Raw genomic sequence first — 27,857 nt, 5'->3', positions numbered from 1 at the left:
AAATTGATGCTTGAATCCAGATTAAATTCTTATGCAAAAGAATTCGTTCAAAGATGGAGTAATGGAGTAGTTTAATTTCTCAGGATTAATCAACCAGACTAAATCATTCCTAAATTTGAATGAATAATCCAGGAAGGATTTAATCCGAGTGAACCAACCCAGTCTGCTTTGATCAAAACAGCTGCTTTTTGTAAACAAAACACATTTTAGAGGCTTCACTGTGGTTTTGCAGTGAGGGAATTGTTTATTGCAAGAGTGTATTTTTGGGTTTCATTAGGTATTAGGGTTCTATTCAGGATTATCTGGAATACGTATCTGGGTCAGTATCTGGTCATTCAGGAATATTTGGGAATATCCAGGTCTGGCTTTATAAGGATCCTAGGCCTGGGATGTTTTTGTTTTGTTTTACAGGTTTCCCAGGCAACTGGAGGGAGGAGGGAGGGAGGCAGCTCTCCCAGGATCACATATTAGGGGAGCACTAGAATTTGCTCCCCAATCACAATGATTTGTGTCATAGCCCTCTACTCTGACCATAGGCAAAGAGGATAAATAGCAGGCCCAGCTGCGGCTTGACTTCATTCCAGGGTGAGATTTTTTGAGAGTAGTGTGCTATTGTTGTTGCTGTGGTCTGTCTGTGCCTTGGATTAATTCAGCTGCTTACTGCTGCCTCCTTGAGAAGACCTTTTTCTTGTTCTGTGCCAGGAATGGTTTGCCCTTTAGTTAAAAATATTATTTCAAGTTTTCCTGCATTTTTTTTTTGTTTTTCTTGCAGGGCTGTAGTTGGAGGGGAGCCATTGTTTCCTTTCTGGTTCTTTCAAAAAAACAGTTTCACTTGAATTTGTTTTGTACTTTTTGTAAAGAGGTTTAAAAGTCTTGTGCTGTTTTTTTGGGGTTGTCTTCTGTTGCCTGGTTCTAGAATTTTTTAACTGCTTTGCATTTTAATTGTTAAAGGGTTTGTGCTTAGAAGGGAAATTTCCCAAGTTGTATTCTCTCTATGTTGGGTTTGATATTGGTTCTGTTGGACTTGTTAGTTGCTCTTGTGTTCTTGGCTATTGGCTTCTTTGCCCTGGAGAAAGCATTAAATCCCCCCCCCCCCGCCATTGAAAAAAGTAGAAGAGCTGGGGGCATCTTATTCTGGGGTCCATAGAATTAGATCCTTGACCCAATTTGCTTAAAAGTTGGGAGGGCTAAGAGACAGGCAGGACTAGGTTCTCTCCAATTTGGGGTGGAAAACAGCTACTCAAGTGCCTTCCCCTCAGAGACTAATGGACCTAGGTTTTTTGGAACCCATTAAAAACTGAATCAGAATCCTGAAACAGTGCTGGGTGACCTGAATTTTCTGGAATACCAATATGGAACCTGTTCTCAAAATCCAATGTGTGATCGTGCCAATTTTTATTTCAAGTGCACACTCCTAAATGATACCCTTGGTAAAAAAAATAAAAGAATCTTGTTTCTCTTGTACCTAAGTATTGTATCCACTAGAGCACAACTCAAATTCATAACCCAAGCATTAAGTTGGAAGCCATATTCACTTTTCAGCACAAGAGATCTAGGCTTGACTTATCTCTTTGTTCTGCTGCTACAGTTTCCTTAAGCACATGTATAAGCTAACTGTGAAAACAAGTTCAATTTGACCCTCCCTTGAGGGCTAATATTGATTTTCCTCTGTCCTTCTGAAGCATTGGCGCTCAGTCGATTGTGGTTCAGCAGACGTGAAAGTTGGAACTGAGGCAGTTCATCAGGGTTCAAAATGAAAAGCAACTCTAGTTGATAAAAATGAGGTCTTGCAAAAGAAATATTTAATAACTGTTAGCATTGAATCAAAATGCAGATCAGTACTTCTGAATCATGCCAATTTGATATGGGTGCAATATCCTGCCCTGTGTTGGCTTTAGAAAATATATCCTTAGGCTGGAAATACAGTATTTTTGTGTATACATTTTATCTGTAGTAGATCAAAGAAAGAGGGTTATTTACCTTAGTCACAGTGCAATCATAAGAATACCGTCCCGGGAATAAGCTCTACTGAATAGAACTGAGTAGAATTCTAAATAAACCTGCTAAGATGGCGCTGCCAGCCATCCTGATGATCTACATTTTAGAATCTAAAGGGCATGGCGCTGTAGCTTCCCAATATCACAGTAGAGTTGGTAGGCATCTTGACAGTATAAAAGAGCTAGCAAAATAAATGCCCATGGAGTTGAACTCCATTGCTCAGCCTTCTTTGTAGCATGCTGTTCTAATGCAACCTCCTAGAGAGAAGTCCCTCTTTGCAAAACGATTTCATTCTTGGCAGGTGGCCATTGTAGAGAGAGTGATGACGTACAGAGTATAGCCAGGTTTCCCTTCACTCTGCAATTCATGCAAGTATCAAGGTCACATCTCTGGGTAGGCATAGAAGAGGAATAAGATTCCGAAAAAGGTTCCAAGTGTTAAAAGAGGATGGGATTTATAGTCCTAGTGCTGAGCTCTTTTCCTTGTGCCTTGGACAGCCAGAATCCCACTGCCAGTCAAACCTATATTCACAGTAGCTGCCTATATTCACAATAGCATTTTTTTGTTATCACAACCATTGAACTATAAAAGGGTTCCAACATTCGCCTGATCTTTGTTACCTGTGAAATGTGAGCAATTAGACAGACACTATTCCAGGATGAGTTGCAGGGGTCTCGTGACCTTTGGGGGGCTGCAGTTATCATGCAAATGTCAATAGCTATGTATAATACTCCCACATGGAAGTACTAGTCCTCAGAGCACAGCAGCTCCCTATGAGCACTGCTTGGTTGTGCCTCTAGAAGCAGTCCGTAGTACTCCCAAAAGAACTATTGCAAGGGTAAACTAGCCCAAAGAATATGTAGGCAGTGCCAAATGGTTTCTGGAATGATACAAGATGCTTGCTGGCTTGCTTATTTATTTGCTGGTTTATTGCTGAAGCCCTAGTATGTAATGTTTTTCATACACACAACCACCAGGATCTAATACAATAGTCTGGTTTCTCTTTTTACTTTATCACTTCTTGGTCTGTGTTTAGCACAAAATATTGACACTAGTTCCACAGTTTCAGTGTAGAAGATGTGGGGAACTGTAGGTGGGTCTGCGTTCCATGGAAGACTTTGTTAGATGTAGATCAGCTGGCAACAAGCAGCTAATGTAGTCTGTCTTTGTGGTCAAAATGTCCTGCTTGTTGTCAATTCCTATCTGGTACTGGCCTTGTCTTCTGGTGACATGGACGTGGAGCCTGCTGGCTGCCAAAGTTTTCTCCAATGTTTATCTCACCACAGGCCTTACTGTTAAGGCTATGTATTGGAGTGCACTGGACACCTCTCTCTCTTTATGGAGGGCCTGATACCATCCTCCTCTTCTGAGAGGCTTCCATGTTCTTGCCATATAAGTGGAGAGTTCAGCCCCTCAAGGTGCATCCAGTCTGCTGCAGTCCCTGACACCATTTGAAGTCACTTCCAATCCACACTGATACATTTCCAGTCGGGATTGGCAAGTCTTTCACAGCCACTGATCCAGCCGCTCCTCCTCCCTTGTAAAGGATTGGGGGTGTTCTCCCTATAGCAACCTGTTGTGCCTATCTCTTTGCATTAGGAGCTTAGCCTAATGTGTGAGGGGTGGGGGGTCTGCTGCCTTTTAAAGAAGTGTTCTCTCTTATGGGGAAATAGAAAGCCAGACCTCCATATAAGGAGTGAAGGTCTTTCTACAAGGTCTTTCTACAGATGTCTTCCTAGACAAGATATTACTTCCTGTGAGATATACTTCATAAGAAAAGACATTGTGCCCTTATCATAAGGCCATGTCAACAAAAGCAAGGGAGTCTACCTAGAAAATAAATAGATACAAGTAGCATAGCTGCTCAAGGATATGGGGTAATGTATTTAAAGACAACCTAGCTTTCTACAAGATATCTTTAATAAGGTTCTAAGCAAATATATTGTCGGAGAGCATTTAACTTCATGGTCAAAATCTTACTACTACTGGAGGAAAGGCCAGAATCTTCTTCAGACAGGAAACGTAGGGGCAGTTTCCTTCCTTCCTTGTTGTAACTGCAGGTGCTTGTCTCAAAGGAGGAAGGTTTCTCTGTGGCAGGACAGCAGTTCCTGGATGACACAGGGTCTGCTAAACATGTAGCAGAATTGCAAGGACATCATGGGTAAGACCAAACATAATGGCCAAAGTGTATCTAAACCTCTAGGGCATGACAAGATCCTTGATGCTTCACACAGAAATGATGCTTTTACTTAACAGGCATTTAAGCTTACAAAATAGCCCTAATGAGTATGATCTCTACAAAAAAAATGGAATGATTATCCATATTCATCCATTACCGTTCCATTAGTCTTTTTTAATTGGGACCAATCCCTTGTTGAGTCGGTTAGGAACCAGTATGTGCATAGTCTGGCAATCTCCTGTGCCTAAAGATATCTATCTCATTTGGAATAGGACCAATACTTGGTCATTAGGTGATGACAGAACTGCAAATGAAGCACCAGTTGCCATAGTACCATTAAGACACGGACTGTAAGAGTTTATTGAGTGAAGAAGCACATATGGTCTTTGATAACTAGATAGTTCACAGATTTCTGTACTTCCAATTTTCACTTTACATTTGGTAGTAATTGCAAATGATGAAGATGAGAAATGTGGGAAGCAAAATCATTTATGTCTGCCTTTTGATGAATAAACCACAAAGCAAGCATTGTTGTTTTTTTTAAAATGGTCTTGAGGAAAAAATAGAGGGAAATGTTGGGGATGTAGACTTAATTCAGAACGGATCTTTTGCTTTCTCATAAATAAAGATGCAAGAATTCAGGATTGCTAATTTCAATAGCACAGTAGCAAGTCCTAGTGTGTACCTGGCAGGTCTCAAGCAACAGGAAGGGCGTTTTCGCACAGAGCTTACCCCGGAGCGACGTCCCTCTTCACCGTGCAGCATCTGCGAGGATTTAGCACCAACTGCTCCGCAGAGCCGCAAAGTTTTTGGCGGTTTACATTTGCGACGCAAAAGCCGTGGCTCTTCCTGGTTCTGCAGAGCAGTTGGTGTGAAATCCGCGCAGATGCTGCGCGGTGAAGAGGGACGTCGCTCCGGGGTAAGCCCTGTGCGAAAACGCCCAAAGTGTGGGAAAGTGCCCTGGATGTCTGGAAAGGATGTGGCTTTTTTAAAATCCAGTGCAGTTATTGCCCCAGTTGAGATAGGAGTGTGGCTGTGTCCACTTCTCCTCTGCAGTGACAAGAGCAGCAAAATGTCAGAGAGAGGTTTTCTTTCCCAGGAGGTCTCCAGCCACCACCTGGAAGTTAGCATCCCTGGGTATGAGAGATGGTGGGAGGAGAGAGCTATGGGATGAGCTCCAAGCAAAACTCAGGAATTGTGAGGCTCGGTCAGAAGAATTTCAAATCTGGCAAGAATGCTCCATTTTTCCATTACAGTGATGGTGACAGTTGTCTAGAACAAAGGCCCTGAAGTTGCAGATAGTATTTCTCTCTTCTGCTCCAGATCCCTAAATCTACATTACCCAGGGCTTTAACCTTTCCCCCTTCTGAGGAAAAGCAGGCTGAGAACAGTGCCAATGACTGACAAGACAGAGGCGTTCCTTCTTTTCTCCCTTTCCTCGTTCCGGTCTCATGTTGACTGTAAGCAGAGGCTGGATGACAGCTAGGTTACCAGCTTCAAGGTGGAGTCTAGAGTTCTTACAGAATTACAACTGATCTTTGGAATACAGATATCCCTTCCACTGGAGGAAAGGGTGGAGTGTATTTATTTATTTATTTATTTATGATTTATATCCCGCCCTTCCCACGAAAGTGGCTCAGGGCAGCTCACAACAGAAAGTCAAACAAATTAAACTAGCATTTAAATATATAAGCATTTAAAATGTTTAAAACATTTAAAACCTTAGAAACATTAAACAATACAACAGTATATATAACAGGAGTCTGGTAAAGCTACATTTAGTTTCTCATATCAGTTAGGTGTAGGCTAGCCGGAAGAGGGTTGTCTTACAGGCCCTGCGGAACTGAACAAGGTCCCGCAGGGCCCTCACCTCCTCCGGCAGCTGATTCCACCATGTAGGGGCCATAACAGAGAAGGCCCTGTCCCTAGTAGATTTTAGGCGGGCTTCTTTTGGCCCAGGGATAGCGAGAAGGTTTTGGGTTCCCGATCTCAGTACTCTCAGGGGAACATGTGGGGAGAGACGGTCCTTCAGGTAGGCAGGTCCCAGGCCATATAGGGCTTTAAAGGTAATGACCAGCACCTTGTACTGAACTCGGTACATTACTGGAAGCCAGTGCAGAGTCCGAAGACCCGGCCGAATGTGCCCCCATCTTGGGAGGCCCAATAACAGCTGGGCCGCGGCATTCTGCACCAGCATGCTATTTCCAAGTTCGGCACAGGGGCAGCCCCATGTAGAGGGCATTGCAGTAGTCCAACCTCGAGGTGACCGTAGCATGGATCACTGTTGTTAGGTCGTCGCGATCCAGGAAGGGAGCGAACTGCCTTGCCCGCCTAAGATGAAAAAACGCGGACTTGGCAGTGGCTGCTATCTGAGCCTCCATCTTTAAGGAAGGCTCCAATAGTACCCCCAGGTTCTTGACCCTGTCCGCCGCCATCAGCGGCACACCATCAAAAACTGGCAGGGGGATTTCCCCCTCTGGTCCCCGACGACCCAAGCAAAGGACCTCTGTCTTCATAGGATTTAGCCTTAGTCCACTCAGTCTGAGCCACTCAGCCACGGACTGTAATGCCCGATCCAGATTTTCTGGGACGCAGACCAGTCGGTCATCCATAAGCAGATAGAGCTGGGTGTCATCAGCATACTGGTGACATCCCAGCCCATACCTTCGGGCGATCTGGGCAAGGGGTCGCATATAGATGTTGAATAACATCGGGGAGAGAACCGCCCCTTGGGGCACACCACAGTCGAGTGTGCGCCTCTGGGATAGCTCCCCCCCAATCGCGACCCTTTGTCCCCGACCTTCAAGGAAAGAGGAAAGCCACTGTAAGGCCACCCCTGAATCCCCGCATCGGCAAGGCGGCAAGTCAGTAACCAATGGTCAACCGTATCGAACGCAGCCGATAGGTCCAACAACATCAGCACTGCCGAGGCACCCCGATCCAGATGTCATCACATCCCCTCTCAGCTGCTTCCTCAAACTTTCCTCTCCTCAGGCACCACCCCCAAATCTGTAGGAATTTCCCCAGCAGATCTTAGCAACCCAGATGGCAGCCATGTCATCTGCTCTCCTAAATAAAGCAGTGTAAAGTGAGGGGAGGAGGACACAACCATCACATCTCTGTGATGTGATTGTCAGTTGGGCAAATGGATTTGGGATTAAAGTTTCTGCTGAGCATTCAGGATCTGTTTTTGCTTTCCTTGGATTTGTGCATCTTCAGGGACGAGGCTTCTGTCTTCCTCTGTATTCCGCTGCATCTGCTCTACCTATTTTTTGGAATTCCACCATGTCCTTTTTCATTTGACTGTACTGTAAGCTTTTCACTTGCTCTGGATTTTGATACTTTGGTGATGGCTGCAAATTTTCCCTTGTACTTCTGTCATCACTTTACATAACACTGCCAAACTTGACTCAAACATACAGATAGGCAGAGTTAGTCGAAATGATGCAGCTGTTAAGAATGCCTTCTAAATCCCGCCCTCTGGTGTGCCTGAGCCCATAATTATTATAGCAGTGACAGGCCCTCGTGGTACTGAGATGCTCTGCACAAACCAGACAGATCTTGGTTTTTCTATTGTTGATGTTTTTGTTTTGTTTTTTTAAAAACGATGTGTCATCAGATTTCCTGCTGGCAGCTCATGGACCTCAAGCTGGAGCTGCTGCGGGTGATGCCATTTCAGATTTGTAGAAGGATCATTTATCTTGGAACATCAGAGTCCCCCTCCCATCATCATGCTCCCCAGATTCCAAAATTCAGAAGTTCACAGCTCAGCACTGAGTTAGAGGGTAAATAAGACTGAACAAATGTTTGTGCTGAGTGGGGAAGTTCTGCTTTGGTAGTATTTTTTTCCAGTTTATCAAGCAGCTGGTCTGACTGCCAGTCTCAAACTTTTTTAAAAAATCGTGTTTTTTTTTTAAAGTTTGAGAGTATATTGTTCTTCGAAGGCCAAGGATGGGAGCATTACAGTGTTTTCACTACAAATTCAGCCCTTCTATGCATCTCAAAAGAAATTAATCTCTCTCCTAAATGTCCCTTTTCTACGATGCATCTTGTTTTATTTACACACAAGCAGGAACCCACAAGGTCTTACAGGAGGGATCTTATTGCCCTCATTGCCCTCTCCCCCACTATTTTCTCTTTCCCTTTCCTGAAGGCCACTGTAGCCTCTCTTCTTTTCCTGCTTCCTTCTCTCCTTCCTGCCCAACAGCCAACCTACATTTATCTGCCCCTCTGACTTCCGCTTTCCCTCTCTCTCCCACTTCAGCCTCTATTTAGGAAAATTATGGCCCAGTTGCATGTTGCCAGCCAGAGCCAGGCTGACTTGCACATTGGGGAACCCTCAAGGACTTTGGGGTTGCACCTGGCTCTCCCCTGTATCCCCACACTATTTCCTCTTTTCCTCCTCCTAGAAGCATCCATATAATCTCCCCTCTCCCTGCCTCCTTCTCTCCTTCTCAGCCATTCACCAACCTACTTTTTATCTGCTTCCCACCATCAGCTACATTTATTATTTACTTTATTTATACCCCACCTTTCTTCACAGTGGGTGTCAGCTTGTGTTCAATCGCTTCCTATCGATACTAACCATATTGCCTATACTGTTTATTTGTTTAAGACTAACCTTTTTGCCCTGTAGTAGAATGCAAGGTATGTCAGAGGGAGGGAGGCCTTGGGCGCCAGGGGTAGTAAACGGCTGGCAGAACACAGAGAGACACCGCGCCGTTTCCCAGGCCAGGCAAGGCCGCCAAGTGAAAGGGGGAGTGTGGGTAGACTCAGGAAAGACAGATAGCAAGCGTGTGAATCAAACACCTCTGAGGGAGAAAGCAACTTTTGTTTTAAGAAGTGATTTAAAGGGCCCTGCCTTTGATGTACCCCCAATATATGATAGTACCCATCCAATGTATGTTATCACTTTCAATGGTCTTCTCCAGTAGAAACATTGTGTATCCAATAAAGAAACTTATTTCTGAAGAAAGAGTTCTTTTGTTTTGGAATCTCAATGAACACTACGCTGACATTTTGAAAGTGATCCCTAACAAGGGGCTTATCGGCGAAAGTTACTTCTAGCGAATGGCTACAGAGGCACCGGACGACCGAGAGCCCTGCATACCAGAGCTGCCAGGGTCCCCGGCTTGGTACGTTACCGAGAAACGCAAGCCACGGAAGGTGAGCAGCCAAGTGCTCTTCATCACCCCGCAGAAGTGGAAGCACCGCACCTCCACTACCCTGATGGAAGAGGCCGTGCAACGCCACGCCAACCTCCTCCGCAACCCCGGGGACCTGGAGGCACCACCCGGCTCGCCCGAGCCAGCGGACGGAGCCCGAGGAAGGCCCAGGACCACGCCGGAGGAGAGACAGCTGCGACTCCCGAGATGGTGAAGATGAGGAATCGCGAGCCTCCTCCCCGAAAGCCGCCACCATGGACGAACTCCGACGGGAGGTCGAGATCCTGGGCTGCGACCTCCGCCGGGAGATGAACCTCACCATGACTCTGATACTAAAAGAGGTGCAGAAGCAAGTGGACTGTGCCATCGCGGGCGCCGGCGGGGCGGCAGCCCCGATCCCGCAGCAGCCCACCGCGCCAGTCATCCCAGCGGCACCGGTGGCTCCGGCTGCACTGGCAGCGCCCACGGCGCCGGGCGCCCCCCAAGCCCCAGGTAAAGGCTCGGGAGCTGCTCGTCACATTCGACGGCAGCCCAGACAAGGTAGAGTACTTCATCATCCAGGCCAACAGCTACATGCACTACTGGGGGGCGTCCTTCCACGACGAACGCAGCCGCGTGGCCTACCTGGGGTCGAAGTTGGAGGGGGAAGCCCAACTTTGGTACGTGATCCTCTTCGAGGCGAACGGGCCGGAAGTGGCCACCGTGGCGGGGTTCCTGCAAGCCCTCCTGTCCCAATTCGAAGACCCCCTAAGGGAGACCGTGGCCATAGCAGCCCTCGAGGGGCTGCGCCAAGGGGGGAAGTCGATCCGAGAGTACTCCCTAGAGTTCCGGAACCATAGCCGCAAAATAAGGGGCTGGAGCGAGGCCATGAAGATCCGGGCGTACAAGAAAGGGCTCAACCCGGGCATCCTGGACCGGGCGCTGGGGCAGGTCCGCCCTGACACCTTGGTGGGCTGGATCCAGCTGGCGGGGGAGATCGAAAACAACATGAAGGAAGTGGCGATCCAACGCCAGGGGCTCCAACCGCGCTCCAGCCGAGACAGGCGGCCGGCGGCGAAAGTGGAGCCCAAGAAAGCAGGAGGGGGGGCGAGCCCCAAGATCACTCCGGGGCCCCGCAAGTGCTACCAGTGCGGGGACCCGAACCACCTGGCCGCCAACTGCCCGGACCGGGCGAGACCCAGCACCCCCGCCACGAAAGGGCCGAGCGGCGGCGCCAAGAAGCCCAGCAAGCCGAAGGAGTCGAGCCGCAGCAGCACCGCTCTGTCGATGGTGCTTGACGAGGATTCTATAATGCTGGAAGAGCTTGGGGATGACACCTGGGAGGCCGAGCCGTCGGGAAACGAGGACGACCTGCACTAGAAGGTGCCCAGCGGCAGGTCCCGGAGAAAGCGGCACCACTACGGGTGAGAATCTCGGGGGAACTGATGTTCATCCCACTGACTTTATTAAATGTGGAATTAAAGCGCTTTGTACATGCCCGAGCGCTCATAGACTCTGGGTGCACGCGGGAGCTAATCACCCCGCGGTTTGTGGACATGTTAGGAATTGGGCGCGAGCGCCTACCCCGGCCCCTCGAATTCGAGCAGATGGACGGGACACGAATGAAGGGGGAACCCTGCATCGACAGAACGCAGGAGATACTCATGGGGGTAGAGGACCATTGGGACCCAGAAGTATTTGTGATTGCGCCTTCCTGCTCATTTGACATTGTGCTAGGAGTGGGGTGGCTAGCAAGGCACCAGCCGGACATTCAGTGGGGGGAGCACACTATTGACTTCCTGGATCGGCGGTGCACCTCCCACCTATGGCGAGAGTCCTGGGGACCCCAGCCTCCCCCCAAAAATGAAAAAATATGTGTGACCATAGAGGAAGTGAGAACGATCCCGAGGGAGTATCGAGACCTAAAAGGGGCTTTTAGTGAAATCGAAGCGGATGAGCTACCACCCCATCGGTCCTCTGACTGCGCCATAGAGCTCATCCCAGGGCAGCCGCTTCCAAAAGCCAAGTTGTATTCAATGGGCTGGGCGGAAAAGGAGGAATTGCAAAAGTTCCTCGACAAAAACCTCCGTCGGGGGTTCATCCGCCCAGCAACGGCCCCCCATGCGGCCCCCGTCCTATTCCGCAAGAAAAAGGATGGAAGTCTTAGGCTTTGCACAGATTTTCGCGGGATAAATGGGATTTCGATGTCCAATGCCTACCCCATCCCCCTCATCAAAGACTTGTTGAGCGGCGTCTCGGAGGGATCCATTTTCACCAAGTTAGACTTACGGGACGCCTACTTTAGAGTCAGGATCAAGGAGGGGGACGAATGGAAGACGGCGTTCAACACGCTGATGGGACAGTTTGAGTATCTAGTAATGCCGTTTGGGCTGCAAGGGGCCCCCGGGGTCTTTATGAACTTTATCAATGAGGTCCTCCGGAAGTACCTGTACAAGGGGATGGTGGTGTACCTGGATGACATCATTATTTACTCGAAAGACATGCCCTCCCATGTCAAATTGGTCCGGGAGGTACTAACCACCCTTTATGAAAACAAACTGTACGCCAAATTGTCCAAATGTGAGTTCCACAAGGAAGAATTAGACTACCTAGGCTTCCGCGTGTCCGGGAAGGGCTTAGCCATGGATCCGGCTAAAATCCAAGCAGTGTTAGAGTGGGAACCCCCGAGAACACGTAGACAGCTCCAATCATTTCTCGGGTTTGCAAATTTCTACAGAACGTTCATTCAGGGGTTCGCCAAGGTGGCCCTGCCCCTCACCAACCTATTGCAGACCAAGGGGAGGGGGCCCGAAGCGAAAAAACCCGGGGCGAAGCTCCACTGGACTAGCCAGTGCCAAGAAGCGTTTGAGACCTTAAAGCGGCTCTTCACGAGCGAACCCGTGCTAGTGCACCCCAATGAGCTCAAGCCCTTCGTGGTCCAATGCGACGCCTCCGACACGGCCGTAGGAGCCATACTGATGCAGAAGGACGAGGGGGGCTGCCTAAGACCCTGCGAGTACATTTCCAAAAAGTTCTCAGGCGAGCAAAGGAACTGGTCGGTGTGGGACAAGGAAGCCTACGCCGTCACCTTCGCCCTGAAAACATGGCAATCGTGATTGGAGGGGGCTAGGGTTCCCTTCGAGATCTGGACTGACCACAAAAACCTAGAAGCGCTCACAGGGCGCCGGAAACTGACCGGCAAGCAAATACGGTGGGCCGGGTTCTTCGCCAAATTTGACTTCACCGTCACATACCAGGGTCGAAGAATTTTCTAGCCGACGCGCTCTCTCGGCTCCCGCAGCACGAGAGTGAACGCGAGGAAGTCATAGACTCTCTCATCCCCCCCGAGGCAGTGGCAGGCGCAGTCCAAACCCGTTCACAGGCGGCGAAGCCCCCGAGCACCCCGTGGGGGGGGAGCAAGTTGATCGCGGAGGCGGAAGGGAATGACTGCCCGGAGGGGTTAGCAAAAGGGGACGGGGGGTTCTGGTTCCATGATGGGAAACTTTACGTCCTGAAATCACTCCTGGTGGAAGTGGTACAACACTGCCACACCAGCAAACTGGCCGGCCACTATGGGTATGTGAAAACCCTGCACATGGTGCACAGGCAGTTCTGGTGGCCCCACATGAAAAAAGACATTTCTGAATTTGTGCAAACGTGTCCAACTTGCTTAATGGCCAAACGGAGGGGAGGGAAGGTGCCCGGGCTGCTCCAACCGCTTCCCTCGGCAGAGCGACCCTGGTCGGTGATTTCCATGGATTTTATCGTGGAGCTACCACCCTCAAAAGGGCGGACAGTGATTCTCGTAGTGGACACATTCTCGAAACAAGCCCATTTCATCCCGTGCAAAAAACTCCCCACCGCCAAAGAATTAGCCCATCTGTTCTTCGTGCACGTGGCCCGGATCCACTCGTTCCCCGATAAGGTCATTAGTGACCGCGGGCCACAGTTCGTTGCCAACTTCTGGCGGGAGTTCTGCAAATTACTGGGAATGGAACAGGGACTAAGCTCTGCCTACCACCCGCAGATGGACGGGCAGAGTGAGCGGGTGAACGGGCTTCTGGAGCAGTACCTCCGGTGCTATGTGAACTTTCAGCAAAACAACTGGGTAGAGCTGTTACCCTTTGCCGAATACAGCTACAACAACAGCCTGCATGGTTCAATAAAAGTCTCCCCGTTCCAGGCTGTGCACGGGTACGAGGGGAAGCCTTTCCCAACGCTCCCGGGCGGAAGCACCCCCCCTATCTCGCCAGAATGCCAGCAATGGTGGAAATCATTAGAGAGCTCCTGGAAAGTCATCCAGGAGAACCTGGAAGAGGCCAAAAGAGACTATAAAGCCCAATTCGACAAAAAGCACGGCCCGGGGTGGGATTTCAAGGTCGGAGAGACTGTGTTTTTGTCAACCAAGAACCTTCCGCTTCCCCAGACATCTCGGAAGCTAGCCTACCGGTTCCTCGGCCCCTTCAAGATCAAACGGGTGATCAATAAAGTGACTGTTGAATTGGACTTGCCCAAACTGTTTAGTAAAATACACCCTGTTTTCCATTGCAGTCTTATCCGTCGAGATCCGGGTGGGTCGAAGTGGCACCCTCGGGGCCCCGAACCGGAACCCACGATGGTCCGGGGCCAGAAGCACCACGAAGTGAAAGAGATTCTCGATTCTAGAATGCACCGGGGGGTCCTACAGTATTTAGTACGCTGGCGCTACTTTCCGCCCAGCTGCGATGAGTGGGTCAAAGCTCCAGATCTCAATGCTCCTAAACTGCTTAAGCAATTTTACCTACTGCACCCAGACAAGCCCCGAGCAAGAGCTTAGGGGGGGGCAGTATGTCAGCTTGTGTTCAATCGCTTCCTATCGATACTAACCATATTGCCTATACTGTTTATTTGTTTAAGACTAACCTTTTTGCCCTGTAGTAGAAGGCAAGGTATGTCAGAGGGAGGGAGGCCTTGGGCGCCAGGGGTAGTAAACGGCTGGCAGAACACAGAGAGACACCGCGCCGTTTCCCAGGCCAGGCAAGGCCGCCAAGTGAAAGGGGGAGTGTGGGTAGACTCAGGAAAGACAGATAGCAAGCGTGTGAATCAAACACCTCTGAGGGAGAAAGCAACTTTTGTTTTAAGAAGTGATTTAAAGGGCCCTGCCTTTGATGTACCCCCAATATATGATAGTACCCATCCAATGTATGTTATCACTTTCAATGGTCTTCTCCAGTAGAAACATTGTGTATCCAATAAAGAAACTTATTTCTGAAGAAAGAGTTCTTTTGTTTTGGAATCTCAATGAACACTACGCTGACAGTGGGGACCAAAGCTGCTATGTTAGCATCAGCAAGGCTGATCCTGTGAACTTAGGCAGATCATGAGAGGAAGGGCAGGAAGGGTTGCATCATTGCTTCGTTCTCATGGCTCCTTCTTACATCCCCAGATAAACTGCTGGTCGCTACTTTGGTGTCAGGAAACAATGTTCTCCAGGCCAGTTTGTCCTGGAGAGTTTTGCCATCCTCTGAGCATGGAGCAGGGGTCACTGGGGTGTGTGGGGAGGGGGTATTTGTGAATTTCCTGCATTGTTCAGGGGGGTTGGACTAGATGACCCTGGAGTACATAACAACTCTATGATTCTATTCTCCTGTTTTTTTATCCTCACAACAACCCTATGGGATAGGTTAGGCTGAAAGTATATGATTGGCTCAAAATTATCCCATGAGCTTCCAGAGCAAGATAGGATTCAAACCTGGCTCTCCCAAACCATGTTCTGAAGCTCTAACTGATACAACACTCTGGCTTTCATGGGTTCGCTGCTGTGAGCAACAAGCAGCCAAAGCTAGATGCATCATGTAAGTGGTATCAAGCCACCCAGTGGTTGCTGCCAGGGCTAAGGTTGCCAACCTCCTGGTGAGACCTGGAAATACCCCAGAATTACAGTTGCTCTCCAGATGACAACGATCTGTCCCACGGAGAAAACAGCTGCTTTAGAGGGTGAAATTATGTCTGGCTGAGGCCTCTCCCACAAACTTTTCCCTCTCTAGATTCCACTCCAAAACCTCCAGGATTTTCCCAACCTGGAACTGGCCCAAACCAAGCCTGGAATGCTGTGGTTGCATAGCAACAGCCACTGAGAGGCTCCGTTTCTTAAAACTGCGTGCACTCCTTTTATCATTTTGGATTTTTTTAAACACTTCTCTGACCCCAGGGGGGAGCAGTGGTGATGGTTGGGGAACAGGGACCCGTGCTGGACCCAGGGGAGAGTCGAAGTGATGTGGGGTGGCAGTTGCAGCTTATTCATACATGGACCCAGGATTTTAAGACTGCTTGAACTACCTTCACACATAAATGCACGCTGACAGTGATCTTCTTTCTGTCAAGCATGTGGGTTCAATGACGAGTCAAAGTTGATACAAAGACTACGTTTATTGATAGACCGATACTTTCTGTATAACAGGTTCTTGCGAGCAATGCTGCCAATACATTGATACAATACTTTTAAGGCTTACTTCAAAAGGATTCCAAGGGATGGGGATACGGGGTAGCTCTCACACATAAACTATCATAAATGTCTAAATTCCTATAGTGTTATCCGGACTCTGTCCTTGCTTTCCCCAGATGTACTGTACTCCCTCCTAGGAATGTATAGGAAGGTGCTGATTACTTCTTCTCATGTTAGTTTCAGTTTTCACTATTTCTACTTTTAAGCCATAAAGCAAGACGGGGGAAGGGAAAGAATAACAAAGCTAACAAAGTTGGATCCTCCATGATACTTCACAGACCAGGTCTAGGCAGGACCCTATAACGATCAATTATCAATGGAATTTCACCATGCTTGACACTTTCTAACTGGCATGCTGTTTGTTTTATAAAAATGGACCCACCCCATTACATTCATGAATGCTTGAAAAATATACATGGTTGCCCTCTTCACTGTTCCCTGGAACCTGAACATTTCCTGGAAGTGACGTAAGGAGGTGTTGTTTCCATTTACAATCCATAAGCTGTTCTTAATGCTTATGCTACATCCTGCTTTGACTGGCGGAATATGCTTACTCTCTGTCATCCAGACAGAGCCCATTTTAATTTAGAAAATTAATATTTTATGGTCCATATGTTTATGGCACTGGAGATCACTGGGAGGTGCCTTATGCAGAAATATTGAAATGCAAATAACTGTTGAAACTGCAAATGAACTGAAAGGTAGATGAGGCATAATTGATCTCCCAGGCAGTTATCCCTTAGAATTAGAAAACAAGAACTTGTGGCTTCAGAGTCATCATTGGGTTTTATTCCTCTAGTCATCATGCTGGAGAAAGTGGCCAGACTGTAGGATGTAGGAACAGGACCCGATTCTCAGACTTGCCAGTTTTTGCCCTACATCTAGCCATTTTATGATAACTTGCACAATGTTATATAGTTCATTAAAATTTTTAAAAAATGATTTTTGAATTATTCTCCTTTATCCAAGGCATTGGGAATTGGCACTGCCCGAGCGTGCTCACAAGCTGCAGTTTTAAAGGAGGGTTTTTATCTTTCCCTCTCCCTGTTGTAATGACGACATTATTCATTTCTGATAAGAACTAAGATATCTTTTCTACTTCTTGCCATGTCAACCAATGGTAGGAGTGGCCTGGATTTAAATTGTCACCTTTGTGTAGCTTACTCCATAAAGGCCAGTCAAAACAATTACAGCAGTGTTTGTGATAAAATGAGAAGAGAGAAATTGGATGGAGATTCTCATGCCCTTTGATCATTAGGAGGGCTGATGGCTTATTACTCAAGTGAGTAGTAACTTTTGAGAGACATACCACAGAACTTTTAAGCAGCTCTGGTGCAGTTATCTATTTACTAGCAAGACAGATGTAATGTTTAGATACCTGAGATACCTCAGTCTAATCTAAAGATAACACTATTCCTATAGTTAATGAGGCTTATGCAAGTGACTGTTACAAATGAGAGGCAGATGGCAAAGATATGCCGTTACAGTTATGGCATCCCTGAGATGAGCAGAGTATGAGAAAGGTGCACTTCTCTGGATAGGGTTGTTTATAAACTAAAGGGAAAACACTAGTTCTTTGATGGGTTAACACCTCTTGATTGGAGGTGTGAGAAAAAGACCCCTAATTTCAGAACATCGTAGTCACCTGTTTGGTTACCAGAGTGCCTGGAGACTCAACTCACACACATCTGCCAGGAAAACGCGGGTTTTGTCTACCAGACTGTAAGGGACTTATTTGAGTACTAACAGCCACAACATTGCAGCAGCACTCCGTGTCTCTGGAAGAGTGCTAACCAGGAGAACAGATGGGTTTCCAGTCGCTCCATGCGATCACCATCTCAGCCGTTGCAGCGGAAGAAGTTGCGCCGCCAGGAACTGTCCGGGCAAGCGGTTTCCAGCCTTGATCATAGAATCCATATTGGAAGGCTAACATCACCAGCAGCTATCTTCCTGCAGTGCCAGACTCCATTACAGCGAAGCGGGAGGCTCACGTACTCAACAGATGTCACCTATTCATGGCAATCAAGTTTATCTTAGGCGTGGATCCTGTCAGACTGCCTAAGCCTTTGTCCAACGGAACCCAAGACAAAGGATGGTGCCAGTAGAGAAATGAAGAAGAGGAAGAACATCTTCACCCAGAGCCAAGTTTCTTTGTATAGATCGGATGTTACCTTAGGTAGCAATTTGGCCATCTATTGTCACCTTTTAGATAAGTTTTGATAGCTTTAATCACCTCCACCCCAATAATTTCACCCATTCTTTCCCTTAAGGGTCATCCTGGAGCCTCCCCCTTTGGCCCATTGTTACCTGGAAGTCCAATCAGGTAACCAGGGCCAAGTCTGCTCATTGGCCAGGTATGGGCATCCAATCAGGTGCCCCCAATAAACTGGCTATTAGCTAGCGCACAAGTCCAACCTTTATGGTCATTGCGGAGCCTCCCCTTTTTCTGAGGTCATGTACCAGCTGACTACCTGTCATCTGCCCCTGTACCTCCCATCCCCTAAGGGCTTAAGGTAGTCCTTATAACCTGTGACCCAGCTCCCCACAGGTGTGCATCTAGCAGTACCCCATTCCTGCTGTTTAGATACATCTCCGATTCGTGATCATTTGAGGGTCCCTTCCCCCTAGTCCTCATTTGTCACCATTGGAGCCTTCCTTGAAGACTACGATCGGTAATTATCACCCTGTTTGTCCATCCTTATGTTACCTCTATGCATTTCTCTCTATTTTTATTAAGACTTTATGTGTGTTGAATGTATTCATTACCTTGTATGTGTGTTCTATATTTTTCTGTAATAAATTCATGATTGTTTTACTCAGTTAGTGTCCTTGGTAAATTTAGCAATAATTTCTGGAAGTGGAATCCTGTATACATAGATTCTAGAACCTTTTTAAGCCAAAGGTGCTTATCTGTCAATTCCCCAACCTCTTTTGAGGGCTTTTTGGCTTACAGAGGGTCCATGTTCTGGTAGTCTAGATGGGCTAGAAATCCATGTAGGAAGAGACCTGAGAAGGGAAGCTGTTCCTTTGTTTGGAGGCATGTTTTTGGTTGTTTTGAAGAGTGCTCACTCATAGTAGTGTTGCAATGAGGTATGATAGAAGGGATACCAGAGGATGCTTGCAGGTATGCCTGGGGTGGAGACACAATGCAACCAACATGCTCCATGATTGTAAGTAGCCAGTAACTTTTCTTTATTTTTAGTCATACCTATAAAATGTCTTGTACCTACCTTGAGTTTGCACTTTGTAATAATTAAATTGTTTAATTGAAGAGCCTGCACACTTCCATACTCACTGCCTTGCACTCAGCTATATAAACGAAACACATGCCTTTAGTATGAACCTCAGGCGACACTAATGGGGTGAGATTTTACCCCAAGATGGTGGCAAGCTGTCAGAGAAGGGTAATTAGTGACTTTTTGCACCAGCTACCTAAATGGGCTATGAGCTGGCAGGGGAAGTTTAGGGAGATAGTATCCTTGCATTTACAAGGCACTAAGACCATTCTAAAAGAGCCCCATGGCACAAAGTGGTAAGCTGCAGTATTGCAGTCCAAGTTCTGCTCATGACCTGAGTTCGATTCTGGTGGAAGCTGCGTTCAGGTAGCCTGCTCAAGGTTGACTCAGCCTTCCATCCTTCTGAGGTCGGTAAAATGAGTACCCAGCTTGCTGGGGGGAAAGTGTAGATGACTAGGGAAGGCAATGGCAAACCACAGCAGACCCGTAAAAAGTCTGCTGTGAAAACATGATGAGACGTCACCTCAGGGTCAGAATCGACTCATGCTTGCACAGGGGACTACCTTTACCTTACCTTTAAGGCCATTCTGCCTTAGTGACAAGGTAACAAAACCAGAATACCTATCAACAAGGTTGGGGTTTCAGTGTGTTTGGCTGACTCCTCAAGAACACAGAAAAATATGACTTGGTAAATTAACCACACACACAAAAATAATCCCACAGTGACCTGAGGAAGACTGAGCATGCATGAAATGTTGAACACAGACAGAGAAAAACACAGACAGAGGGAGAGAAATTGGCTTGACCAAGTACCTGAGACTTTATAAAATCCTAGTGGGATAGAACTGATACATGTTAGGTGGAATTTCTCATTTTTACCCCCCCCCCCCCCGCATTCCTTTTATCACCCCTCATTCACTCTAATACCAAATTACAGGGCTGAGTACCAGTCATGAATACAGCAAAAGGGGCCTTTGCAGGCATGCAGTAAAACATAACCTTGTAAAGATCTTCTTTAATGGCCTGATAAAGAGTGATGAAGAATGAATGTGTGCTAACCGAATGAGGGAGGGGGCACAGAACTGACAGGTAATTGCCCTTCTGAGGTACCTATAGCAGTGGTTCTCAAACTTTTTTGAAGTAGGACCCACTTCTAAATTTATAGTAGTTTCGGAAACCCACTTGCAAATTAATAGTACACGGCTTTCTGCTTCCCCAGTTTACAACACAGAAATCTTTCATCACTTAATACTGAACAAGTACGGTATGTATTCTATTGTCCATGTATTCTATTATCCATGAGCAACCAGCTCTATTCCATTACCATGTTGCTTGTTATATTGAAGCAGCATGAAATTTGCCTTTGAATGTCCCAGAACATCCTGCTGCAACTCACCCTATTCCTCTTCTCCCCTCCTGGACTTGTCACCCACCAAAGACCCACTGTCCTGTAGTATTCCAGAAGAGCATTCCGTGTGTGTGTGTGTGTGTGTACACATACATACTGTACAATAATATACTATAGGCTCCTAGCTGTCTCAGTCAATACCCAAATGTAGTATGCAGAAAATATAATGCATGGCTGCTGTCATAAAACTGCTGTAGGTTAGGTCATCGTGTATTCCCATTCAAACCAGTGGGGTTTCTTTAAATTTGTACTTGAATTCTACAGATTTCAGTGGGACAATTGCTCCTCTAACAGAATTCTCCATGTGATGTTTATGGTCCATTCCTTTCTGTAAAATGACAACTATTATTATATCCAAATGTTATGCTAAACGTTAACAGTTTGCTGTGAGATGCGTCCATGCTACAGGAATATCTTAGTATTTTTCATATTGACCCTTAAGCCTTACTGACTTCTTTTTAAAGCATATTTTATGCTGATTTTTTTTTTCCGTGTACAGTTTTTGAAGAGCCTGAAGACCCCAGTAACAGGTCATTTTTTTCTGAGATCATCTCTTCAATTTCTGATGTTAAGTTCAGCCACAGTGGGAGGTACATCATGACCAGGGACTATCTCACTGTCAAGGTGTGGGATCTGAACATGGAGAACAGGCCTATTGAGACATACCAGGTATTTCACTCTCTGTGTTTTTGGAATACTGTGAATTAATGGGATGAGTACCAACAAGATAATGTATGAACTGCTTTGTACAGTCCTGGGTATACTATTACAATTGTTTAGTAGATGTTTTGAAGTTACGTGGTGAGACTCCTCCTTTCCAGTTGGAATCAAATGAATATGTGCACTCTAAATTTACAAAATGAGTGAAAATACAAAATGACTGAAAAAGACTTCAGCTCATTTTTTTTCGGTCATTAAGAATGAGATGTTATCTGGTTAATGGAGTTCTTTGAGAAAGTGAATGGTTCCTTCTAAGGGGCAAAACTCAAATCAAATACCCAGTGCTAGACGACAGCAGCTTGCCATGGCCCCCAGCAGTACCGGTTACCTGAAATCCTTAAATTGGAGATGCCAGAGATTGAACCCGAAATCTTCTGTGTGCAATGCATATACTTTATCACTGAACTATAGCCCTACCCAAATAACATTCACCCATGGCATGGTCATTTGTTTTAATCTGTGGGATTCAAAGATGATGATGTAACATCCTTTCGAGTTAGTTTTAGGCTTTATGGGAAACAGAGCTGTGTCTTCCACCGACTGCATAGATAACTTACTGGATAATGGCACCACATTCATCTCCAGCTGCTTGGTAGTGATGATGGGAACTTGTAGAATGGTGTATGAAATGATTTTTGGACAACTTCTCCCAGTGAATCCTTGCTACCTGTAGAATATATTTCAGTGATTTTCCTTTCCTCTCATCTATTGCCTTAGTGATATATTCTTTTTGAAGTTGCCATTTCCCACCCTTTTCTGTGTTTACCTAACTGGCAGTTCCCACTCCCAGTGTTGCTCTTGTCTTCTTAAGTATTTCAGGTAGCAGCAGCATTTATGTCCCAGGCTGGACTCTCCTGTGACTAATATTTCAGAGAGAATAATAAATGCATGTGTCTACTGTAAAACAAGTCCTTCAGTTTGTAAGATACTGAGTTGCAGAGAACTATATTTGAAAATCAAGCTTTAGCATGTAATTCCTACTTAATGCTTTTTTGGTTTCCATTCTTTGTTTCTGTGTCTCTGTAATTAGGTTCACGATTACCTCCGCAGCAAACTGTGTTCCCTTTATGAGAATGACTGCATTTTTGATAAATTTGAATGTGTGTGGAACGGGTCTGACAGGTGAGGAACATCATCATTGGTTATATGAAAGGTTTTTGTTTTCCTCTTTTAATTTTCCAGTTGGAAAAGGAAAACTTTTTCGTTTTTCTATACTGTTTATTATTTCTCTCACTTCGTTATGTGGGGTTTGTCACTGAATGATAAGCATAATGTCTGATCAGATTTAGAATTATATATTTATATATTTAGAATTATATATGTAGAATTATTTTTAGAATATATTTAGAATTATATATCAGATAAAAAATACCAGTTCTTAATCTTAGTGCTATTTCAGATGCCAGAAAGTACTCAGGATCAGGGGACCAATACAGGAAGTGCAACAGGAAGTATTTGAGAGAGAAAATACTTCCCAGTACAAAGACTGGGCTATGAAGGTTGGTCAGGCACTATTGTTACTAACAGAGCAGTCCTAAGCATAGGGTTGCCAAGTCCAATTCAAGAAATATCTGGGGACTTTGGGGGTGGAGCCAGGAGACTTTGGGGGTGGGGCCAGGATACATTAGGGGTGGAGCCAAGATCAAGGCTGTGACAAGCATAACTGAACTCCAAAGGGAGTTTTGGCCATCACATTTAAAGGGACGGCACACCTTTTCAATTCCTTCCTTCCATAGGAAATAATGAAGGATAGGGGCAGCTGCTTTTGGGGCTCATAGAATCAGACCCCATGGTCCAATCTTTTTGAAACTTGGGGGGTATTTTGGGGAGAGGCTCTAGATGCTATACTGAACATTTGGTGCCTCTACCCCAAAAAACAGCCCCCTCAGAGCCCCACATACCCGCAGATCAATTCTCCATGATTTTCTATGGAAATAAATCTCCACAGAGAATCATGAGTTCCCATCAGACATTTCCCTCCCCTCCCCCCGCTTTCTGAGGATGCTGAAGTGGGGGGAGGGCTTCCAAACTGGGGGATCCCCTGCCCCCACCGGGGGATTGGCAACCCTACCTAAGCAGAATGGCAGCTTTCCAAGCCCATTGTATTTGAAGCATGTCACTCTGCTTAAGATTGCACAGTAAGCCACATCTTCATCCTCCTAGTCTATTCAGAATAGTAGCACTTGGTCTGCAGATTGTTCCCAGAAGTGGTTTTAAAAGAATGGAAAGGCGGTGTATATTTAGTTACAATGAGATAGCGGTGATTGGGAAACTGCTAGATTACTCACATGATGCATTTTTAGTTTCTATGCTGACAAGTTAATGGGTACCTTTTTTGTGAACACCAAACTCTCATTGTTTAAAATATTGTGAATTTGAAAATTAAAATTTGGGGTAGTAATTTAGATTACTTTCAAATCTGTCTCATTATCTATAATGTACAGTTTAGAAGTAAAGTGTTTTTTTGGGCCAATCACAATTTATGCAATCAGTTTATGCCCCTCTCAACCAGAAGCTTTCCAAGATAACAAAAGATAACAAATTGATAACAAACTAAAGTTTAAAAACATCAGAATGAAAGTTAAACATTAAAGAATGTAATGTATGAGGTAAAATGGAAGTCATCGGAAATCCTGGGAGAACAGGAATGTTTTTATTTGGCATCATACAAATGAATGTGGGAGAAACTACAAAGAAGACCAGCCCCAATTTCCCACTAGCTTTATGCCACTCTCACTCTCCTCTTCTCTTCGGGGCTTTCGTTGGATTTCACATTATCTGCCCCGGGGCTGCAACTCACTCCGCCTCTTTCACCTAGCAAACGAGATCCTCTAAAAACCAGTTTCTGTTTGCCACGCAAAAAAGGCAAAGCTAGTTGCAGCCCTGGGGTAGATAGTGTGAAATCTGACGGAAGCCCTGCCAAGAAGGGGAGCGTTAGAGCAGCATAAGGTTAGTGAGAAATCAGTCCAGGTTTTTCACCTTGTGCTGGATTCTCTAGTCATGAGGAAATGCCCTAATCTTATGAAGGATGATGTGCAAACAGGTCTTCCCCCATTGCCTGTTCAGGGTACTTGGGACAGGGTTAATCCCCCACCCCCATATCTAACAGTCACTTAAGTTTGCAGAAGCTGTGTTTACTCTAATCCAGGTATCTTTCAATACAGCAAACAGTGGCATGTTGGTGTTCCTTTTATGATAGGTGTTCCTTTTATGATAGGTGGAAATTTCCCCACTGAAATATGCTTTCATGCTGCTTTCAGACTCAACTGGGCCAGGGGGGGAAGGTTAAAAGCCTGAGCAGGCAATTTTCAAATGGGGATATGGTGCAGAGACATAGAGTTAAACTCTCCACCACTGTGGCTGATTTTTCAGGCTAAAAAACATAGCAGAATTTCCAGTCACAGAACTCTGACATTGTGTTTAACCTCATTCAACAAACATGGAGAATAGTGGATGTCATCCTCCACTCTCCAGTATTCCCCAATCCATGCAGCAAGGTGCCTCCTCACGCCTCTTGGTCTCAGAAGAGAGGCCTGTTGGGGTCTGTAGAGGCTGATACTATGTAGCAAAAAGTTGTGTCAGCAGGTGATTGGGAGAGCAGTATAGGAAGAAGGTTGGCTGAACAAGGCTGGGGAAGAAAGAGGAAACTAGAAAGGCTGTTAATATCTTCTGACATGCCGTATGGTCCGGTTCTCCTCTATTCTCTCTGTTTGATTCTCAGTGTCATCATGACTGGCTCCTACAACAATTTCTTTAGAATGTTTGACCGCAACACAAAGCGTGATGTGACCCTGGAGGCCTCAAGGGAAAACAGCAAACCCCGCGCCATACTGAAGCCCCGCAAAGTCTGTGTCGGGGGCAAAAGGAGAAAAGACGAAATTAGTGTGGACAGTCTGGACTTTAGCAAAAAGATCTTGCATACAGCTTGGCACCCGTCAGAAAATATCATAGCAGTGGCAGCAACAAATAACCTGTATATATTTCAGGACAAGGTTAATTAGGAGGGAAAAAAAGATAATTCCTTAGGAATCTTATGTACTGAATACTAGCAAACATAAGGTTTTAAATGTTTCTTCTGTTTTCTTCTTCTCCACTTTCTTTGTTTCATTGCTCCTCTGCAGATATTAATTATGTAGAGGTAAGTACTCAGATTCCAGACTCATTGCTTTCCCCCTAAACATTAAGAAATTAGGTTGACAAAACCTATTAGGAACATTTTACTTCTGATTGTTAAGAGTCACCAAGTTACACTATTAATACCAAACTTAAATGAACTTACACTTTTTTTCCTTTTTCTCAGTCCTTTCAAGAGGTTTTAGTTTATTTTAAAAATGATGTTCTGGACATCTGCCAATGAAAATCAAGATTACATAAATATATTTACAAAAAAAAATCTAGTAGGGCCATAAAGCAAGGATTTTATACATTAAGATGAAACTGTCCTGTTATGATTTTGGAGATCCTTGTTTTCTTTTATATGCTCTCTTACCAAACAGGAATTCAGGTTCTGTTGCCAGTTCATTCCTTGTAATTGTCCATTTTCCCATTTCAACTGGCATATTTGTTTTATCAACTCAGGGCCTTTCCAGCTTAACATTTGTTGTGCATGTTAATGGCACAATAAATGTGTTGGTGTAACTCAATTATTGTGAGAAATGCAAATCTTTTTTTTTTTTTGTCCTAGGTAGTTCATCTACTGCCAAGACACAGTATTTTTTTTCTGGGAAAATGGTATTCTCCCCTCGCCCCTCCTAAGCTAGAGGATCCATTGCATTTTGAAGTGCCATATTATACAATGATTATGGACATCTATTGGCTAGTATCCATGATCTCGCTGATGGGAATACATACTCTTCTACTTTCAACTTACTTTTGGGAGGGTGCAATTCAGCTACACTTCATGCCCCACTGATTCCAATGGCAGAGGTTTAAGTACTTGTTTAAATTTAATTGAAATAAAACCTAGAATATATTTGGCTCTATCATGCCCTGAATCTCCTCTTCGGTGTTACTTTAGCCATTGTACTTAGCCATTGTATTTGCGCAGCCTTTGAAAAGCCCTACCAAACATCAAGAGTTCCGATCTATTCTTCTGCCTCCCTCTCCTCCCACTCAGCAGTGTCACAAATCCAACTGGGATTCTCGTGTTCTTTTTTCCTTTAAAAGTAGTTCTTGAATAGGTTCTTTTCTGCTCCCTTGCTAAATTTTAATTTTACTTTTTTTAAAAAAAGAAAATTTAGATTTTTTAAAAAAGAAAAACACTGCATTAAATATTTTTCTCCTGCCTAGCACACCTCTGTTCCCTAGCAACAAGGCCACCTTACTTCATTACATTTGGATAAAATAGTGAGCTCTTGGTAATGGGATCCACACAGGTTACACTTTAGCATGAAGTGGTGGGGAGAGAATCCCATTTTTGGAATCCATTTTGTGTGTCTGGAAAGGTTCTTATAAAGAAAAAACAAAGCTAAGACAGAAGGAAAAGGTACACAGTAGGAACATTTAGACCCACCATTTGCTGTTTTAAAGGTTGTTCCTTTCCTTCATCTTATCCCACAAACAGCCTCTTATGGATTTGGCTGTGTTGACCCTGTGGTGCCTTCTGCTGGTATATAAAATACCTTCGAGAAACAATGCTTCCAAATTTGCAGTTCTTGCAAAACAAAATGAATCTGAGCTTTCTTCTGCAATTCCTGTGTTGTCATTTTTAATTTTTTCCCCCCCTGCCCTTCAGTCAAGGGAACTTGATCACTCTTTGTTAATTTCTCCGTGTGTCATCAGTATGTTTGCAACTTTTTCTCCCTCTCCTTTTTAGTTTTGTGTTTCCAAAGGATTTATTTATTTATTTATTTTGGACTACATTTTCCTCCCCTTCTCTTTTGGAAGATGAACTCTTAAGTAATGTTATGCCATTTGAAACAGACAAAACGAACAAAGAAACCAAACCAACATGTATTACTATTAATCGCCTGGCTGCTTTCTAAGAGAGGTTGTCCATAGTTCTGCAGTATGAAGACAGCTACACTAGCTCTTCGTCTTTGCATGGTAAACTGCCCTGTTCTACTACAAGGATAATCCAGGTCCCATCTTTATTTGATCAATTTGGTGAAAACGAAAATAATTTTTTTTTATCGGAATTGCAATCAGAGAAAAGAACCTACAAGAAATAAAAATCAATACATCCTTTGAAAAGGCGGATATTTGAAGATCGATGTGCTGTGCTTTTTTTTCTGATTGTGGAAAGTGAGGCAGTCGCTCCACACTTTGTGATTGTTGCCATGAAGCGTACAAGAATTTCCAAGCATACTCTCCAGTAAAGGAGGATTGGAAGCCCACCCTTTTCTGTACCGGCCTATCACCTCTTGAACCTCACCAAAGAGACTATGGCTGCAGTTTTCTCAAGAGATGCCTCAGGACCACACAGAACCTGAGGGATATGGATTTCATCATGGGCGGGGGGGGGGGGGGGGAGGAAATCTTCAAATATTTGGAACGAAGCTTTTATTTGCTATTAAACTACTTTATAACCTGTCTGCTCCTTGTGGGACACCTGAGGACAGGGACAAATTAGTTTTGCCTTGTTTAAAGGAATGATTACAGGAAAAAAAAAAAGTATGCTGGCTTATAAATTTATTACAAGCAATGGCTTTCAGGAGTAACCTCTTTTTTAAAAAAAAGAAATGATAAA

General features: G+C 45.3%; 1 protein-coding gene across 3 annotated transcripts in view; it reads left to right on the top strand.

The window, feature by feature from the left end:
* Window positions 1–25,812, top strand: part of PPP2R2B (protein phosphatase 2 regulatory subunit Bbeta) — a 417,322-nt gene extending 391,510 nt beyond the window's left edge. For all 3 annotated transcript variants that reach the window (XM_060240555.1, XM_060240556.1, XM_060240557.1), the window contains 3 exons: window positions 20,949–21,118; window positions 22,200–22,291; window positions 24,891–25,812. In XM_060240555.1, coding sequence (XP_060096538.1) covers window positions 20,949–21,118; window positions 22,200–22,291; window positions 24,891–25,170 — 542 coding nt within the window. In that variant the 3' untranslated portion in view covers window positions 25,171–25,812. The remainder of the gene's footprint in view (window positions 1–20,948; window positions 21,119–22,199; window positions 22,292–24,890) is intronic.
* Window positions 25,813–27,857: the final 2,045 nt, after the last annotated feature.

The sequence above is a fragment of the Heteronotia binoei genome, chromosome 5 (genome assembly GCF_032191835.1).
Source record: "Heteronotia binoei isolate CCM8104 ecotype False Entrance Well chromosome 5, APGP_CSIRO_Hbin_v1, whole genome shotgun sequence".
NCBI lineage: Eukaryota > Metazoa > Chordata > Lepidosauria > Squamata > Gekkonidae > Heteronotia > Heteronotia binoei.
This window is presented reverse-complemented; position numbering and strand designations above follow the sequence as displayed.